Here is a 19,133-nt window from a genome sequence, read left to right as displayed (position 1 = left end):
CAGCGTCCACATGGCGTGCACGGGCGGAGTGGGGAGCTCTGGGGGGGCATTGAGGGTACAGCGGGGGGTGAGGCAGGGATCTTGGCACCCCTACTGCAACCCCCTCCCCGGAAGCCAGACACCAAGGGGTTGCAGAGTCGACGGAAGACACACTGCTAGTTCCTGCAAAGGGAGAACACAATCGCGGCGTGCCAGCTCACGTGTCTTCCACCAGCCATGCGGTCCTTGGGCGATAAACACACCAGAGGGATCTGGGCAAATGACGCTGACCCCCTCGTGCCTTGGCTTCCTCGCTGCTAAAACGGGACAGACTAAACGTCTCTCAGGTCCCTCCCAGCTCCAAAACTCTACGATGCTATCTGGTGTGGAAGAGACGGTGACACAGACCACAAATCAAGCTTCTGAATTTTGCTAACAAATCAAAGTGTCGGCGTGGCACCTGTTTTACAACACGGAGGACATGCATCCCACGTGTGTCTGCCAGAGACAGGAGGAAAGCCAGAGTGTAGTCCCCGGGGCCGGATGTGTTCCACAGAATAATAAATTCACTCTGGAAGGTCAGGGAATGCAGCACTGTGTGCAAGCCAGCTTCAGCATGCATGCCACACGCAGATGATCAATGTCTGAAGAATCAGAAAACAGTAAAACATGCTTAGAAGGCACTGTTCTCATTGTCACTCAGTCTTCCTCAGAGAAGCCAGGAGCACGCCAGGGGACTGCAGTGCCACGTGGACAAGCACCGTGGTGCGCGTGCGTGCGGACGGGAGTGGTTCTGGTTGCTAAGACGCTGCCTGAACCGCAGGGCGTTCTGCGGGCGGCTGTCAAGTGTGGCTGAATATTTTTCTTAAAGAACTTTGCTGCATTTTTATACTGAACAGGAATTTAATATGAGGGTTTTCTTTTTTGTTTTTTATTGAAGTACAATTTATAATGTTCTGTTGGTTTCTGGTGTACAGCACAGTGATTCAGTTATACATGTATATTTTTTCAGACTTTCCATTATAGGTTATTACAAGATATTGAATATAGTTCCCTTTGCTATACAGTAGAACTTTGTCATTTATTTTATCATACACACATTATATATTATAATTATAATTATAATATATAATGTATAATGTACAATTTAATTATAATATATGTCTATATTAATATATAAATATGTAATGTATATATTAATCCCAAACTCCTAATCTTGTCTCTCCCTCACTCCTTCCCCCCCGTAACCAGTTTGTTTTCTACATCTGTGAGTCTCTTTCTGTTTTGTAAATAAGTTTATTTGTCAGCATGAGGGTTTTCAACTCTCACTTAACTATTCCCAGCTAAGTAAATGCCTCGGTGCTCTATACAGTACAAGACACTAAGGGTGGTGTCACCTTTGCGTTTGTCTGAAGGACTCTGTTGGCATTTTACGGCCCCTCCTCTGGAATCTGGAACAGACCTGCTCTTGCTAATCCCCGTCTCTCCCGCCCAGAGCTCCCTCTCACCAGGCGCATCCTGGCACTGGGCTCCGGACACTGGCTGGCACGCGGCAGAGAGCAATCCTGCGCTCCACGGTCTGGTCTCCAAGCCACTGCAGGGCCAGGGCACTTCCTGAGCGGCCGATCAACCCACGTGTGGCCGTTTGTTAGGTAACACCCACGATGCCCCTCGGGCTGCCGGAGCAATGAGGAAATGGCGCAGTGAGCAGAAGGGACGTCTCGGAGGAGAGCCGGCCTTCAGCTGTCAGTGAGCCCCACTCTGCAGATTCCTATGTGACAGGGGCCCCACCTGGACGGAGCCCCCCTGGATGAGCACGGCCCCAGCTCGGGCCCGTGGACTGTTCCCAGGTGCGTACACCCCGCCCATCCACAGCGATGGGTGTTCCATCTCTCGCCCTGCATCTCACTTTACTCCTGTTCTCACCTCCTTGGTCCCCAAGCCCCCAAGCCCTTTCTTTGTGGCATCATTTTCAGCCTCTTGGTGGGGCCACTGATGACGTCCTGTGTTAAGACAAGTCTCTCCTGGGGAAGGTAGAGCTCAGTGGTGGAACACATGCACAAGGTCCTGGGTTCAATCCCCAGCACCTCCATTAAATAAACCCAATTACCTCCAAACCAAAAAATAGGGGAAAAAATTTTAAAAAGAAAAAAGACAAGTCTCTCCCGATCGCTGAGTCCACTGCGGAGACGGGAACCAGGTGGGGCTGCAAGGAGGTCCCAGCGTGCTGATGAGGACCCTCAGGCCCCGCACGGATCTGGCCAGAAGGACGGCAGGGAGAACGCATCCCACAAGAGCTCCTTCTGCTCGACTCCGAAGTGAGCGCTGAGCGTAAGTCCCAGTAGAGGCCTCCGGTCCCAGCAGGCCTGGTCGCCCCGCGCACACACCCCTGCCGGCCCAGCCCTCCTTCCACACCCTGCCTTGTCAGCCAGTCACCCCACGTCCCGTTACAACAGGAGGACGTGTGGGAACACGCTCCCCCTGAGCCGTTCCGACGGCTGTCCCTGCTCTATCAGAGGAAAGGACGATCGCTTATCCTTCCCGTGGCTGGGTGACCGCAGCCCGAGGGGTGCTCCCCACCCACCTCGCCCGCCAGCGCACAGCCATGGACAACAGGTCAGTCTCAAAGCATGCGCTCAACTAACATGTTACCATCAAAACACGGAGGGTCCTCTTTCAGTGAGGACAGGAAGACGGGGAGCTCGGATGTGCGGGGCGCCGGCCTGGAGGGGCTGCAAGCAGAGAGCCCTGAGCAAACGGGGGCTTCCTGGAACCAAGCCATTTCCCCCTTCGAGCACCCGCCCCTCCCTGAGCTCTATTTTTTAATTCTAAAAACTGTCTCCTTCCTTCCTGAAACGACATACAACACTACGGTACCTGTTCTGAGAACTTTTTGTTCTATCCCCTTGAACCATATGGTTTGCCACTTCTGTCAGATATAGTCAAATATCTGCAATTTCAAAACTTGGGGTTTTACTATCCATGAAGTTACAGTCAGGATCCAAAGACATACAGGGAGGGCGAGCTCAAGAGACTGTGCGTTTGATGTGACGGAAGAAGTGAGACAGACAAAAAAGAGTCAAAGCCAAGGATATATTGTACAACACAGGGAAACAGAGCCACTATTTCACAGTAGCTTTAAGTGGAGCATAACCTATGAAGACAGTGAGTCACCACGTCGTGCACACGAAACTCACCTACTACTGTACACCAATTACACTTCAATTTGAAAAAACACCTGGGTAGTCGCCTAAGTTTTGGCAGAAACACTGAGCAGATAAAGAGTACGGAAGAGAACGTTCAGAGCAACACTGCACTCAACAGGACGTGGAGACAGCCTCGGCGTCTACCGACAGACGCTGTGGTGTATTTATACAATGGAATACCACACAGCCATAAGGAAGAATGAACTAATGCCATTTGCAGTAACAGGGGTGGACCTGGAGGTTGTCATTCTAAGTGAAGTGAGCCAGACAGAGAAATACCACATGATACCACTCATATGTGGAATCTAAAAAGAAAGGAAAAACCAAACACTAATGAACCCATCTACAAAACAGAAACAGACTCACAGACATAGTAAACAGTCTGTAGTTACCAGGGGGAAAGGAAGCGGAAGGTAGGGGTAAATTAGGAGTTCAAGATTTGCAAATATTAACTACTACATATAGAAACAGATGAAAAACATATTCCTTCTGTAGAGTACAGGGAACTGTATTCAGTACCTTTCAGTAACCTATAATGAAGAATATGAAAACAAATTTATGTAGGTGTATGTATGACTGAAACGTTGTGCTGTACACCAGAAACTGACGCATTGTAACCGAGTACACTTCAAATTAAAAAAAAGGAAAAGAAAAAATTGGGATGAAATCAAAGATTTTATACCATCAAAAAAAAAAAAAGAGTAAAGAAGAGTTTTGCTTCAGGGGAAGTTCCAACACTGTAAGGCCCCGGGCTTCTCCCAAGGGGCGGCACCACGGCTGACAGCGCCCCCGGGGGCCCCCATCCCGCCGAGGCCGTCCCAGTGCTTGCTGAACAAGAATCCCGCTCCGGCCCGCTCACCTGTGAGGCGACAGTCGCTTGTCCTCACTGAGGACCTTTGAGTGATCTGACTCTACATTGTGTTTGAAAAACGTTAATTTTAATTTTTATAAATTTTAATTACACGCCCTTTCAAAGCTCCCCTTCCCTAACTAAAAGGACTCATCTTTGTGACCTCCGAAAGTGTACTTTCTACCGGAGCCACATCACCCTCTCAGTGAAGATTTACATCTAGCTCGGCAACACATCTTAAATCATTGAATGTTATTCCCAACTTTGCTCTTGGACTATGTTAAGCCAGCAATGAGGGCCCCTGTCTTCGGTGGAAAGAAAGGTAATGTGACAATCAGAGCTTTCCAAATGAGCAGACACACAACAAAGAATGTTTCCTGAGAAAAAGAAGTTTCTTTCAATTAATGTGATGATGCAGCTTATCTCTGCAGCCAGCAGCAGCATTCAAATCCATGCACGGCTGCCACATCTGCAGGGAAAGGGGATCTGCGAGAGGGTCATGAAGACCTGAATTCTAACGTCAACTGTGCTACCGAGTAGCAAATTCATTCTTAGGAGAGCTAGTATGACTTTTTTGTCCTTCAATGTCCACATTTCCGCTAATAATTTTAACCAGTCATCCCATCAAGGCTCTATGAGAAGTTAAAGTCATTTAAAGTTTAAAGATCTAAGTAACCTTTTAGTGACAAGAAAGGCGAGTGTTTTTCAAAGCTGAATGCATTTTTTAGCAAAAGAAAAGCTCGCTGCAGATCAAAAGAGAGAAGTCAAAATATCCATTTGCTTTTCCAAAGTGGCTGGTTCCAAGGCCCTGCCAGTTCCTGACAATCAGACTGTTTTGTGAGTATTAAGTCCATGTAACACGTCTCTCGTCCTTCAGGGGCGCCCGTGAAGCAGAGATTTAGTGCCAGTCAGGGCCTAAAGGCCTGCTATGATATTAAGTTTGTGTTTTTAGGAGGAAAGAGACTGTCCTTTGGGGTAACAAACAGTGACCCCTGCAGGCCTACAATGCTCTTCAATGCTTTATGCCACTGTCATACCCCAAATGTCTTCTCCTCGTCTCTCAATGAGCCACAATGTTCTGTGGTCAACTTGCTAAACTCACCATCATGTATAATCTTGTTCTGGAATCATCTCAGGTATCACATTTCTCAAAAAAAAAAAAAAAAAAGGAGATTACGTAGGGAGAAAACACACAAAATCTCATTAAGAAATAAGTGATAGTCTCAGATTTAATGAACCTGAGAAGAAAAAAAAAGAGTAAATTCCAGTTTACAGTGAATGTCACTTGATCTTGAGATTTGCAGATACTAACTACTATATATAAAATAGATAAATAACAAGTTTCTGCTGTACAGCACAAGGAACTATATTCAATATCTTGTAGTCACCTATAATGAAAAAGAACATGAAAATGAATACACGTATGTGTATGTACGACTGAAATATGATGCTGTGCACCAGAAACTGACACAACATTGTAAACTGACTATATTCAACAACAACAAAAGATGACGCATTACTGAGTTCGTGTATTAGTAACCACTTCATTGCTGTCCTAACAGATGAGGGGTAAGGCCCAAGAGCCTTTCCAATACAGTAAAAATATGTCATCAAAGTAAAAACAATTATTGTCAGCTTAATATTTTATTCAGTGGGCTCCAACAGTATTATCAGAATGTGACCAGTAAAATCTATAGTCGACAACATTTTTAAAAAGGAAAACCAAGAATTAATCTTCAAAAATGCCACTCAGGGGTCACAAATGGGTTCTTTCCCCCTGTTTTACGTGACTAGCTGTTGGAAGAATCCCAACAAACTCACAGAATGAGCACTGCATTTTCAGAGAAGAGGAGACTGCCCTGTTTCTTCCTCTGTCACAGGTCAATGACTAAGAAATGAAACGCAAAATAGGAGCTGAGCAGAACGCGCTACTTTTCATCTACCTACAGACACACACGTGTGCAGGTGTGGCATCCGGTGTCCCGCAGGATCAGAGGAACAACCGTTTTCTGCACGAGGAATGACTCCGCGCACATCTGAGGGAAGCAGGTGCTCACACAATACACTGTATAAACCTGTAATAATTAAACTCTGTTCCAAAGAACTGGCTACATCTTTAACAAGGGGTAAATGACATACACGTGTGGGTTTTCCTCACTACAGAACATAGAACGCCCCGCTGCGGTACCTGGGCTTCCTTCATCTCTGATCTTTCAGTAACAGCAACAACCATTAACCAATTTTCAGGGAGAAGAGAAAAACACTCCTGGCTACATGGAGACACACAGGTACAAGGTCGTAAATGAGACATCACCTTCCACTTAAAAGAATTACCCAAAACAAAAAATGAGGAGGAAAATATCAAGATGTTTAAAATTTATTTTTTTAAAAAAAAGGAAAATGATGAAAACAAAGATGGCCACGCATCTTTAAAAATTTACATAGCTGCAATTTGGAAAGTAATCTGGTTCCAATTACCCATCTCTAAGCCCACAGGGTTACTTGCATCCAAGGAGATTAATTATAACTGCACACCAATCTGAAGTTCCTCTTTCACTCAGCTGTCTGGTGGGAGGACACCAGAGGAAAGCGCGTGCACGCCAGCTGTGTGGGAAGGAACTGGGTCCAACAGCAGAGGACGAGAAGGGCACATCGGGGAGCCGGCCCCTCACCTGTCCTTTGCTCAGGAATGACTGATGCCCCAGAGAGACCTTCACCTCAATAACCAAAGGCGTTAATTTGTGCAAACACTATGCGCAATCAGCAAACAGGAGCATGAAGTGGGCCTGTGTCTGCACCCCCAAGTCCAAGCTCCAAGTACACACTGGGTGCAGAACACCCAGGTGCCAGGCTACCTGATCCCAGGACACCTGGGGAATGGTATCCAAGCACAGGGTTACCTGGGTGTGAGGCCTCCTGGGTATGGGGTACCAACGCACCGAGACTCCGTGGGTCTGGGAGACAAGGGCGCCAGGCCACCTTGGTGCAGGGCCACCTGAGCCTCAACTGCCTGGGCATGGGTGACCCGGGTGCCAGGACTGCCCGGGCCTGGGCCACCTGACTGCAGTGCTTCTGGGCCTGGACCTGCTGGGCTCAGGGATACCTCGGGAAGGGCCACCCAGGGCACAGGGCTACCAGGATGCGGGGCAACCCAGGTACGGGGCGACCTGAGTCCTGGCTACCTGCGCATGGGAGACCTGGGCAGGGGCTACCTGGAAACGGGCCACCTGAGGACGGGGCCACCGGAGCCCAGCCTGCCCGCCGGGGCGCATGCGCTCACCTGGTGCGGGGTGGACCGCGCCCTCCTCTCCGCTCTCGTCGGCCAGGCCGGAGCCCGGGGAGTCGGCGGCGGCGCAGGCCGAGCCGGGGCTGCTGGGCTGCGAGGCCGAGTCGCCCTCGCTGAGCGAGCCGCAGCGGGCGCGGGGCGCGCGGTCCCCGGGGCCGTCCCGCTCGCGGTCGCGGCGCGCGCGGCGGTGCACCCGCGAGTGCAGCACCATCTGGTGGTACGTGCGGAAGATCTTGCCGCACTCGAAGCACTCCGACGACTTGCCGTGGCCCGGGGGCGCGGCGGCGCGGCGGCTGGGGCGCGCGGCAGGCCGGGGCTCCGGGAGCCCGGGCGCGGGGTCCGCGGGCGCGCCCGCCCTCTTGCGCGGGGGGCCCTGCGCGCCGGGCTCGGGCTCGCGCCTGCGCTTCTCCTGGCTCACCAGGACGAACTCGCGCCGCTCCTTGTCGAAGGCCACGTCCCCCGCCAGCGCCTCGTCCCACGCGGCATACTTGAGGTACTCGGCCGGCTCGGCCACCTTGCCCCTGGTGGCCAGCTGCCAGGCCTGGTAGCTGTTGACCGGGTCCAGCTCGGCCACCCGGCGCCCCGCCGGCCCGCGGGCGGGCGCGACGGACGCCGGGCGCAGGTTCAGGCACTGAAGGAAGAGCTGCTGGGAGTCGCCGCCGGGGCCGGGCGCCGCGCCCTCCCCGGCCAGGGCGCGCGGCCGGCCGGCCTCCGCCCTGCGGTGGATGGCGTTGTGCGCGTTCAAGCTGTCCAGGTTTGTAAACAGGTTCCCGCACTTGGTGCAGACTTCGTAGAGGGACAGGCCGGCCACGATCATCTCCTCCTGCACCACGTTGTTGATGGTGGCGATGGGGTCCAGCTCGCTCCTGGGCTTGTTCTTGCTCCCCGCCTTCGGGCCGTGCGCTTTCATGTGGTTCTTCAGGAACCACGGCTCTTTGAACCTCCGGCCGCAGATGTGGCAGCCGTGGTCGAAGGAGCCCCGGTGCTTCTTCATGTGCGCCTTCAGGAACCAGGTCTGGCTGAAGGCCTGGCCGCACACCTCGCAGGGAAACTCGCCCGGGGGCAGCTCGGGCTTGCCGTTCTCCGCGTACGCCTCGCCGCCGGGCACCTGCGCCGTGATGTGGTCCTTCTCGATGTGGCTCAGCAGGGACTCCTCCCGCAGGGTCACGTAGCTGCACAGCCGGCACTTGAAGGGCTTGTGCGCCTGCTGCACGTGCTGCTCCAGGGCCTTCTTTCGCTCGAACCTGCTCTTGCAGAAGGCGCACTGCCCGGCCGCCGCCTGGCCCTGCTCCGCGGCGCCGGGTGCCCCCTCCGCCTCCTTCTTGCTGCTCCGCAGCAGGATCTTGCTGTTGTCCACCTGGGTGGCCCCGTTCAGGATCCGGTTGCAGGCCGAAGTGCTCTTCGTGGGGCTGGTGCAGCCGTCCAGTCCCTCGGACACGCGCGCCTCCCCGGCCTCGGGCTCGTGGCCCTGGATCAGCGTTCCCGTGCGGTGGCTGCGAATGTGGATCTTCAGGTTGCCCTTCTGGGACGCCCGGTGGTCGCAGTAGGGGCACTTGTAGGGCTTCTCCCCCGTGTGCTTGCGCATGTGCTGCGACAGGGAGCTCTGGAACGGGAAGCTCTTGCCGCAGATGCAGCAGCTGTGGCTCAGGGCCTTGTCCCCGTCTGCCTCGGGGCTCCTGCTAGCCTTGCTGGGGCTGGGGCCCCTCCTCAGTTCCATCTCGGCCTCTCGGTTGCGGTCCATCTTGACGCCCGGGGCTCGCCCAGCGGGGGCGACTCTGTCTCTGGGGCCTGCCAGACAGCGTCTTATCTCTCCATGTTCAGGTGAGCCTTTTGCTTCCCAGCTGCTGAGGTGCGCCTGCCCCGAGGACGCACATGTCCTACCTGGAGAGCATGGCAGGCGGCGGCGGGCACCTGAAACACAGAAGACACGGAGACCTTAGGAACCAGGCTTCCCGCATCCACAGGGACCCGGTAACACCCGGCGACAGTGGCCTGCTCCTCCTCAAAAATACCAATCCCTCCAGATTAAAGAAGAGAAGCCCCTGCAAAAGTTTAAACACACACACACAAGCAGCTTTTCTTTCCTTTAAAAGAGCAATAATTAAACAGTTAATTACTGATCATAATTGTGTGCTGCAGCATTAAAATAAATCACTATAAATGGACACTAAAACAATTCTTTAACAAAGATGTCAAAATCTTTAATGAAGGACTGTAGTGAGAGAGCTGGTGGGAGGGAGAAACACAGGCGACAGGACAGGAGAGCCTCTGGGGACAAGGACGGAGGGAGACGGGCCAGGAGAAGGACGGGCCAGGAGGAGGACATAGGGGCACGTGCAGGACAAGTGAGCTGCAAAGGCCGTCAAAGCCGGGAAAGGCGCCCTACAGCGGGTCCGTGTGTCTTGGTTAAGAAACACAGATGATTTAGTGACAGAGAAGCGACCAAGTACAGGGGCAGAGCCCCGAGGTCCTTGCAGGCCCATGCTGCAGGTCTGCTGCTCCAGGCTCCGGCCACCCCAGCGGACACCACTGCCAGGTGAGTGACCACCAGGCCGCGGCCAGAGTGACAACTGGTCTTCACTGTGTCTTAGATAAAAAGCCTGAACTCTTCATCCCACCACCTCCCCCTTCCCGACCTGGTCCTGTCCTTTCTCTCACTCTCCCACACAAGGCACCCAAAACTGGCCGCAGAGCTGAGTCCAAGGCCCAGGGCAGAACACCTTCCCCATCCCGGCAGGTCGTGGGGTCTCCCCACTTCCCCACAGGCGGGATGCCCACACCACCCTTCCAGGGAGGTGGGGCCTGAGCCCAGTGACAGCTGGTGTCACACTGTGGTCACCATCGCTCTCACGGCCATCCCCCCTCTGGAGAACAAGAGGCCGGCTTCGATCTGGGCCACTCCTCCAGACGCCTGGGTGTTTCCCAAACCCTGTGCACATGCCAAGGCCAAATGGACATGGACGCCCAGCGCTGTGCCGAGTGCATGGCGGGCAACCCTCCGTGCTGCAGGGGAGCCCATCTAGACGCCTGCAAACCGCCACGCAGGCCAGAGGCAGCCCGCACTGCAGGCGGCTATCTCAGGAATTTCCATCTGACTCGTGATAAGGGGAATAAAGGAAACTAGCAGCCGACCAGAAGGGACAAGAGGGAGGTATGGCGTCTTTCTGGACAGTGTTTTGCCGGGTCAGAAGGGAGGGGGCACACGCAGGCCCCTGGGGCCCCGTCTGTTTATCCTTCTTATCTCTAAACCGAAATAACTGAGTTAATGATTCTGAGGGTCTCCCTACTGGGGGAGGCTCCAGACTTGCACAGAGAGGCACAGATGGGCAGATTCTTCCTTTTTAAAAAAGCTCTAATACGTAGAAGGGAAGCCACGTTTTTTACAAACTTCCAACCTCATACACACTATACACTCATATTTTAAAAGTTACACGACACAAAGCAGCTGCGCGCTCCTGGCTTTCAGGCAGACAGGGTACACGGCTCGTCGTCTGTTCACGGATGAAAGGTCCTGTCCCCAGAGACCCTTGTTCGCTCTGGGTCATCCAACCTGCCACGTTTTCACCAGGAACAGACACAGAGGAGGGGCGGGAGGGGGTGTGACCCAAACACTCCCAGGGGTTCTGAGCGGGTCACACTCTATCGCTCCAGTCATCACAGGGGGAGGAACCACGAGGCACCGTCGCCGTCCGGGAAAAAAACACACCTCCTGCTCTCTCCGAACGCCTCCTCCCAGAGACCCAGGCAAGAGGCAGAAATCTTATTCAGATCATGTGTTCTCACACCTTTCCAGAAAGCCTCAGGTCAGCCAGTTTCCCGTGCTCAAGAAACCAACTGAGTGGGCAGCAAACTGGAAAGAGGCAGGAAACACAGCTGCACACAGACAGACAGCCCTCACTCTACACGAACGAGTGCAAGAGCCCCTCCCGCGAGGAGAGGGAGAGCGAGCCGTGAGACAGGAGCCTCCCAGGAGAAAAAAGGTAAAAGCCACAGCACCGTGCAGCGGCCTACAACGATGCAGAATATGAAAAGGAATCAGTCTACATGCGTAACTGAATCACTATGCTGTATGTGCACAGACACCAACACAACGTTGTAAACCGGCTAGACTCCAACAAAAAACCAAACTCCCCCTAAAACTGGATAAACAAGTGAGCTGAACAAGAACACTTCCTTATGGCAATTTAAGCTCATTTATCTTCTAAAGCTGCTTCAGCCCTCGATGGCTGCATATTATTTATGAAGATTTTATAGGACAAATTATTTCCGTGTATCTCCTTCTATTGAGGGCTTATTTCATCCCCTCAAATGTTGACTTTGATATAACATATATAAAAGTATAAATGAAACAGACTGTTGACATTTCACTTAATGACCCAATCTGGGCACAAACATCTTCCATGCTTAAAGAACCATTTGGAACACGTTTACAGAGGGAAAAAAAAATACCAGAAATTGGTGACTCTGAAATAATTTTTGCAGACTGCACTGGACCACTAAGCTGGTTCATAAAGGAGGTTAGATGTCAGAAGTTCTCCAAGTCAAGGGAATCAAACAACCAAAGCCCAGCCACGAAGCAAGATTCATGGAGCACAAATGCTCAGCTGGTCAAGGAATCGTAAATGACCACCGACAAGTGCAACTAGAGATAAAATGAATTTTTCAAGTGAGAAGACTTGCTGGAACCATCAGAAGCTCGCTCTGCGGTGTGCTCCTTCCTCCTCTGCTATCCCCTGCAACTTCTGGCCCTCCCGGAGCCAAAGGAAGGCTTCTCTGGGGATGCGCACAGAGTCCCCAGCACTGGGCCATCCAGGTGTGGTGCAGACGGGACCCCAGGAGCCCTGTCTCCCCTTTGCCAGCCATGGGAATCTCCGGAGGTGTCCTTCCCACCGGGGCAGGCCCTCATCTGTCAGGAAAGGACACCAGGAAGCCGTGTGACACCAACGCCCCTTTCCATCATCTCCTCCGAGGGCCAGCCACCTAGACCCCCCTCCCAGTGCAGAGTAAACAGTCCACAAACAGCAAAACACCGGCCCAGCGGGGCCTTGCTTCTACTACGAGGCCGCATCCGGCCCTGCAGGCCTGAGCCAAGTGCAGGAGGAAGACGTGGGCGCAGCCCCACCCACCGCAGTGGAGGCAGGAGGGCAGCCTCAGGTGGTCCCAGCCACTGCCAGCACCCAGGCCCCCGCGGGTCCAACAGCACGCGCCTGCACTGCCCCCTTCTTCCATGGGGCGGGGGGGACCCCAGAATCCTCTGCACATTTAAAACGGCTGAGCAATGCCGCCTTTGCCGCCAGAGAAAGTCCACACCACACTCTTACATTCCAGCCTTGGTGCTTAAAGTTTCTGATTCCCCGATGCCCCCCACCCCTCAGCCAAAGCCTAGACACTTCCTCTCAAGAGACCCAAACACCAGAGAATATAGTTTTCAATCCTTATTCGAGCTTCCTGTAAAACTAGCTTAAAAGTTTCACCCAGCGCCAGCAGGGCCTGCAACTTACAGGCATCGTCTCAAGGAAGGGCACCGAGGGCACCTGCCCCGTGCACTCAGTCCTTGTCTCCCACAGTCCCTGCCCTCCCCAGCTTCCGACACGAAGGCCTGCTGTAAATCCCTGCGAGAACGACACGGGATGTCTTTTTAAAGAACCTACAAATATTGTGAGAAGGAAAATACAAAAATGGGAAAACGGAAAAATACTCTCAGGGTCTTAACTATGGAAGCTCAAAGCACTATTATCTTAAGGAAATCGTTAACATCAACAGAACCGTGTGTGTGTGTGTCGTGTGTGTGTGTCACAGGGATGTCAGGAACAGTTTGGGGCTACTTTTTAAAACTGACTTATATAATTTTCAAAATAAATGAATTTCACTTCGAAAAAGTAATTTAATCACAATTATAAAAAATAGGAAAAGGTAAAATGTTTATTAAAGAAAACATAAACCTGTATTCATAACATAAAATGCATAGAACGGTTTAAGGGAGGGCAAAGTATAGAAGTTCTGAAAACAAACTATGCAGCTAAACTTCAGTGATCATGTGAAGGCAAGAATCAGTGACGCACAAGGCCTGAGGAGACACGTGCACCCACGCCGCCCGCCCCGGGAGGTTCTTGTCCCTGTCACCCCCGCACAGACGAAGTGAGCGGACTCTCTCGAGAGCTTACACTCACTGTGTTTAGGATAAATTTAATCTGTGGGTAAATGTTTCGATTAATAAATCACTTGCGTAAGTGATGACCCCCAGAATGTGTCTTGGACCCAACACGAGGCAGGAAAGTCACTTCCAGGCGCATCCCCCGGTGATCCGAGCACCAGGGTGACACCACCTGCCCAACGGTAACTCCTCTCAGAACAAGCCCTGTGGGGCTGGGATCCAGGAGGCCCCGAGGAAGGAAGAGCTCAGTGACCAAGAACCGACATGCGACTCAGTGCATCCAGGCCCCAAACCCCCTACCATGACGGCTCCCAGGGCATAACCGAGCTAACAAGGGTTTTGTCACAATTCCTGAGAGCCCACTGGGCGCGGGCCACTCAGGGGACCTACAGGATCAGATAACTAAGCAACAGGGCTGGCTTCGAGGGACCCAGAAGTCAGAGAGGCAACAGGCACCACACAGAAAACAGGCGGAGAGGTGGTGGCTGGCCTGGTGCGGGCGGCCGTGCCCCGGGGGAAGCCCAGGCTGGTCCTGGGACCAGCGGGATGTGGCTCAGCCAGCCTTGAGAGCGACTCCCGGGTCCCTCCTGCCCACGTCCAGGAGTCCCCCAACCCCGCCACATCCTGTGGGCTGTATTGCCAATTCACACTTTACTCCACACACTCCCCTCACCTCAAACCAAAATCATTTCCCCGAATGCAGAGCCAGGTGGCCTCCCCAAAGCTTCAACCCCTTTTCACACCCTGAAGATGAGACCTGGACTCTCCTTGCGGTCTTATAAGGCCCTGAACCCCAACACTGCCGGGGTTCCTGGGGTCCCAGCCAACGAATGATGACCGTGCACCAGGACGCACGTTTGTTCTCACCTCTGGGCCCCCACGTGCACGGTTCTCACCCACCACCCCCCTTCCTAAGAGGCCTTTCCTGGCCTCACGTGCCCAGGTCAGGCCCACAGTGCCCTCCACCCGCAGCCTGCACAGCCCCGCATGGCCCTGCACGGCTCAGCCCCGTCCCAGGGCAGCCTGGATCTGCCAGTATCCCCACTTCTCTAGTCAGTCACTCCTGGTGACACACCATACATCGTGAAGGCTGGCTCACAAAACACCGAGCTTCCTCCCCGAGAATCCTGCTTCGCGGCACTGTGAGAGGCGGTCTGGACCGCGAGCTGCAAGGTTGAGCCAAACCCAGGTCCTCCACCCACTCAGATCAGCTGTGTGACCGTGAGCAAGTGACTTGACTTCTCTGCTCCCCAGTCCATGTCTTCATTTTAAAATGAAAATGATGGTAATGACCACCTGACAGTATTTTTGTGAGGCTTAAATGACGGCACGCACGGTGCAATGTCCAGCTCCCAGGAAGTGGTCAGTCCACATGAGTGCTATTATTCATTAGTGATTGTCAAATGAATGAATGAAATGTCGGTGCAGCACCCAAGGGGACTGAGTCACGCGCAGTCAGTGACACTCTTTAATCAGTTCAAAAGGACAAACAGTTTGGCAGGCTGCAACAGAAGCGGCTGTAGTCAAGACCTGTGTGTTCGCCGGGCCCTGGCACACTCACAGTCTTCCCACAACAGCTGAGACCGGCCGCGGGGGACACGATCACACCGTTCTAGCGCCAGGCTCCGTGCCGGGTGACCTTTAGTACAGACTGGATATGAGACGATATTTGACAATTGCCGTGACTTTTGTAGGCTGGTCACACAGGAGAATGCTCTCAGTTTGGGGGAGACGTGTGATGAAGCAGTTTAGAGGCGGTTTACCAAAGACGGAGAACAGGCACATACACCAAAACGCGGACGACGGCTACACCCAGGTGGGGGCGTGCAGGCGCTCATCAGTTTCTCTTTCCATTCTTCTGGGTTTTGGATGTTTTTCACAGAAGTTAAAAAAAAACTTCCATTTGCAACTTCAGTAAGTAACACAGTGGAAAGCAGAGATGGTCTGGGACAGGGGATGGCCCTCCCTACTCCCCCCCACCTCCCCCCCCCCTACTCCCCCTCCTCTACTCCCCCCACCTCCCCTACTTCCCCCACCCCAGCACTCCCCTCCCCCACCCTCCCTCTCCTTGCCTGGCTCCAGGCCACAAGGAAGCTCAGAGGGCTCTAAGGAATGCCATTTGGGGGAAAGTACCTTTTGTGAATTCTAATATTCAAAACTTAAAGAAAGAAAAATCATCTGAATCATGTGAGACTGTCCAAATGAAAGCAGGATTGTGTTTTAAGAGGCTGCTTGCTGACGTTGCCCCAGAGACACTCAGGACCCCACCCCAGGTCCGGTGGGGCACAGCCTTGGTGAGTCAGCCGCCGTCCCAGTGGAAACCATCCATCCCATCGCCTCCCAGGGTCCAAATCCAGCCCTGCTGCCCAGGCTTCTCTTCCCTGGTTTAAACAATCATTCTCTGAGCAGTTAAGGGTGGCGCTGTGGGGGCGGGGGCGGGGGAGATCCTGTATTTTTGCACCGTAAGCATAGCTCTGACTCTACAGGAAGCCGTGCTGTGTTCTGCCCTGTGGAGTAAACTGGCTCAAAGCAAAAGCCAGGTGGTGTTGTACGGATTTCCCCCAAAGCCATCAAAGTCAGTTCTAGCAAAACCTCATCCTGAAAAGGGAATCAGAGGGCTGATCTTCAAATAACCTCAAATATTTAAGAGTAATTTGCATAAGGAAACAACAGTGTGAGTTTTTTTTTAACGAAGTAGAGTCAGTTTCTGGTGTACAGCATCATGGTTCAGTCATACACATACATAGAGGAACCCCAAAACCGAACCCCTGGGCCCAAGGGAGGTGTGAAGGAGCAGCTGGAAGGGGCGTCTCCTGCGCCAGGTCTGCTGCTTTCCTGTTTCCAGAAGCCAAGCCTGAAGCTTGTGCTGTTCGTCAGGTAAGTCTCTTCCATTTCAGTTCATTAATTAACCACATCACGATGCTAAGAAGTGGCCTGGCTTCCCCGCCGCCACCGCCACCGCCACCGCCCTGTGGTCTCTCTCTCCCTTAGTCACCTTGGGGGGTGGAGGGGAGAGCTCCCAGGAGGAGGGAGCCAGGCTGAGCCCGCAGAAGGGCCTGCTGTCCCGGGTGAGGGGGGTAACGGGAGAATTGGGGGACCGATATGAGCAATCGGGGGTGGGGGTGGGGGTGGGGGTGGGGGGGTGGGAGATGGCCTCACAGAGAAAACAGCTCCAGGCAGACAGGAGGCTCAGGGTGTTGACAGGGTATTCTGGCTCTAGAAGGCAGGTCAAAAAATTTTAAAAGTCACCTCCGGGGGGCGACTGTGAGGCAGTCCCCCTGGCCGGTGCAGGCGGGGCCCCAGCACACGCCGGGGGCGCAGGCCGTCCGTCTGTCTGCAGCAGCACACTGCCCGCTTGTCCTCCAGCAGACAATGGGCCGGGCTTCCCGGGCACACTGTAGTATTATGAGCCGTGAATTAAAATACACCATTAACCTCCCGCGCCAGCTTATCTCCTGCGGAGACAAAAAGCCTATTCTCGGCACAAACGGGGAGGCATTCCACAACAGCGAGGAGGAGTTCCTCTCCCCACGCGCCACCCTGCCCCAGATTCACAGCCCCAGGCTCAGCGTCCCCAGACCAGGGTCCCGAGTCGCCCATGAAGTGGCGCATTCACTGCGGGGAGAGCAGGGCCGAGAGTGGCAGGGCCTCGAGGCCGCCTGGCTCCAGTCGATCAATAATCCATTATAAGCAAACCCCGTTTCCACTCGAAAAGATGTGCAGCCACGACCAGAATCGCGGCTTTCACGAGCAAGTCCACCCCGCCCCCGCTCGGGGGGGCCACCGCCGGGACCCCAGAGCATCGGAGAACCCAGGACCCGCAGACCTGGGTCCCAGCAGCCAGAGAGCGATGTGCCCAGGCATTTCCGCCAAAAACGCTCGTTTTAAAGGGAAGCCTCCTCAAAAATGATTTGTTCAGGACACGAGGTGACAAAATTCCACCTTCCTATAAATTATTCCGCCCCAGATAAATCAATGAGAGGGCCACCCTGAGTCCCCAAGTGTCAGTTACTGTCTACATAAGGGTTTTTATGCCAACTCCACCATCATTTGAAAAGCAAGGCTCACCTCAGTTCTGTACCTCTAACCACCGCGTTAGAGTCACTGCCCCACTGGCAGCAAAATGCAGAGGTGAACTGAATGTCATTCTGCGAGTAGGTTACCTTGGATCAAGTGGTTTACCACAATCTATCAAGAAAGCAACAAGTTCCTGGTTGCTCAGGGATTCCATCTTCACCTCCAGACAGAAGAACGTTTCCGAACAGTAAAGACAGCAGCCGAGAAAGGTGCTGAAGACGGTACATGTCACCACCAGTACGTAAGCTGCCAGGCGTCCTTTTACTAAAATGCAAAGATCTGCAGTCAAACCTGACCTCGCGGGGGAACCAAAACAGCAGGTGAATACACAACATAATGACTGATCACACTCAGGAAAGACCAGGAACAAACAAGGGAGGATGTGGGAACTCTCTCCTCGGTCATTAACAACACCTCCTGAGAAATCCAAAATGGTCACGGAGACTTCAATGAAGAGGCGTCCACGTGAACACAAAGGCGGCGGACTTTTCTTTTTTTATCTGAAGAGGAAAGAAGTGTCCTTTTCCTTGCTTTTTCTTCTGCTGTCCAAAATGAATGCCCTGCTGCTGCTTGTTACGGTTTCCCAAGGCTTGTATTAAGTAGTGACCTTATCAAGCTGCTTGTCCTTAAAAAGTAAATGTCACAAAACCAAGACAAAAAGAAAGGAAAAGACAGACAAGTCAGGAGCGCACTTGCTCTGGGCTCTTCTGCAGACAGGTGTCCTGCCGGAGCCCCTGGCCGGCCACAAAGAGCTGGGGTCTGCGCTAAGTGCAGCTGCGTGGCACGGCGGCTCTGCCGAGAGTTAATGATCTTGTCAACATTTCCATTAAGAGCTGCATTTCCAGAAGCTCAGAGCTGCATCTCCCCCAAACGGGGCGGCTCCACGAAATCTGTCATCACCGAGGGGCTTGCTCAGCACTTTACAAAAACGGAGAAAAATCCCTCGCTCTCCAGGACTGGAACCACAGAAGAACCAGCTTTTAGTTTCACTCTTCACATCCTGCACCAAGATGATTAAAGTCTTTCCCATTAATTCAAAAACACTGAAACCTTGGGGGACGCCGGAGAAAATGAAGACTCTTCAGTTTCTTTTTTAAAAAACAAACACGGAACATCAGGCCTTAGTTAAACTGCAGGGAAAATCCTGTTGGAAAGTGACTTACTGGTTTTCACTCAGCCTAAACTCCAAAGTGTAGAAAATGCCACCAATTTCTTGTTCAATTTTTTTTTTTTTAAGAAATTATCTGCACTGGAAACAAAACAGTCATGGGCTCTCAGTACAGAACACTTCCGGGTCTTCCGGATGCACCTTCTTGGAATGTGTATTAGCTGATTATAAGTGCATTTTAACTGAAATTTGCTTCTAGAAATAAGCTGCATTTTATTCCACATAAACCAACAGCGAAGGGCAGTATCTGCTCCCAGCACACTTACACTGACCTGTTTTCCAGTCTCTTTCCTAAAACCAGCGTTTCCCTCCCAGCTAAGAAAACAGATCACAGCGAATACCTGTCCAGCGTTCTCTTTCTTCTGCGCTTTTCTGTGAAAGCACCTGGAAGTCCCCACCACCAAATGAAAGAA

General features: G+C 52.8%; 1 protein-coding gene across 6 annotated transcripts in view; it reads right to left on the bottom strand.

Annotated features, from left to right (window-relative positions):
- ZNF516 (zinc finger protein 516) overlaps positions 1–19,133 on the bottom strand; it is a 96,988-nt gene that overhangs the window by 45,342 nt on the left and 32,513 nt on the right. For all 6 annotated transcript variants that reach the window (XM_032470660.1, XM_032470661.1, XM_032470658.1 and 3 more), the window contains exon 2: positions 7,316–9,232. In XM_032470660.1, coding sequence (XP_032326551.1) covers positions 7,316–9,062 — 1,747 coding nt within the window. In that variant the 5' untranslated portion in view covers positions 9,063–9,232. The remainder of the gene's footprint in view (positions 1–7,315; positions 9,233–19,133) is intronic.

This window comes from Camelus ferus, chromosome 30 (assembly GCF_009834535.1).
Source record: "Camelus ferus isolate YT-003-E chromosome 30, BCGSAC_Cfer_1.0, whole genome shotgun sequence".
Taxonomy (NCBI): domain Eukaryota; kingdom Metazoa; phylum Chordata; class Mammalia; order Artiodactyla; family Camelidae; genus Camelus; species Camelus ferus.
Note: the sequence above shows the minus strand (reverse complement) of the source record. Positions and strands in the feature narration are given on the sequence as shown.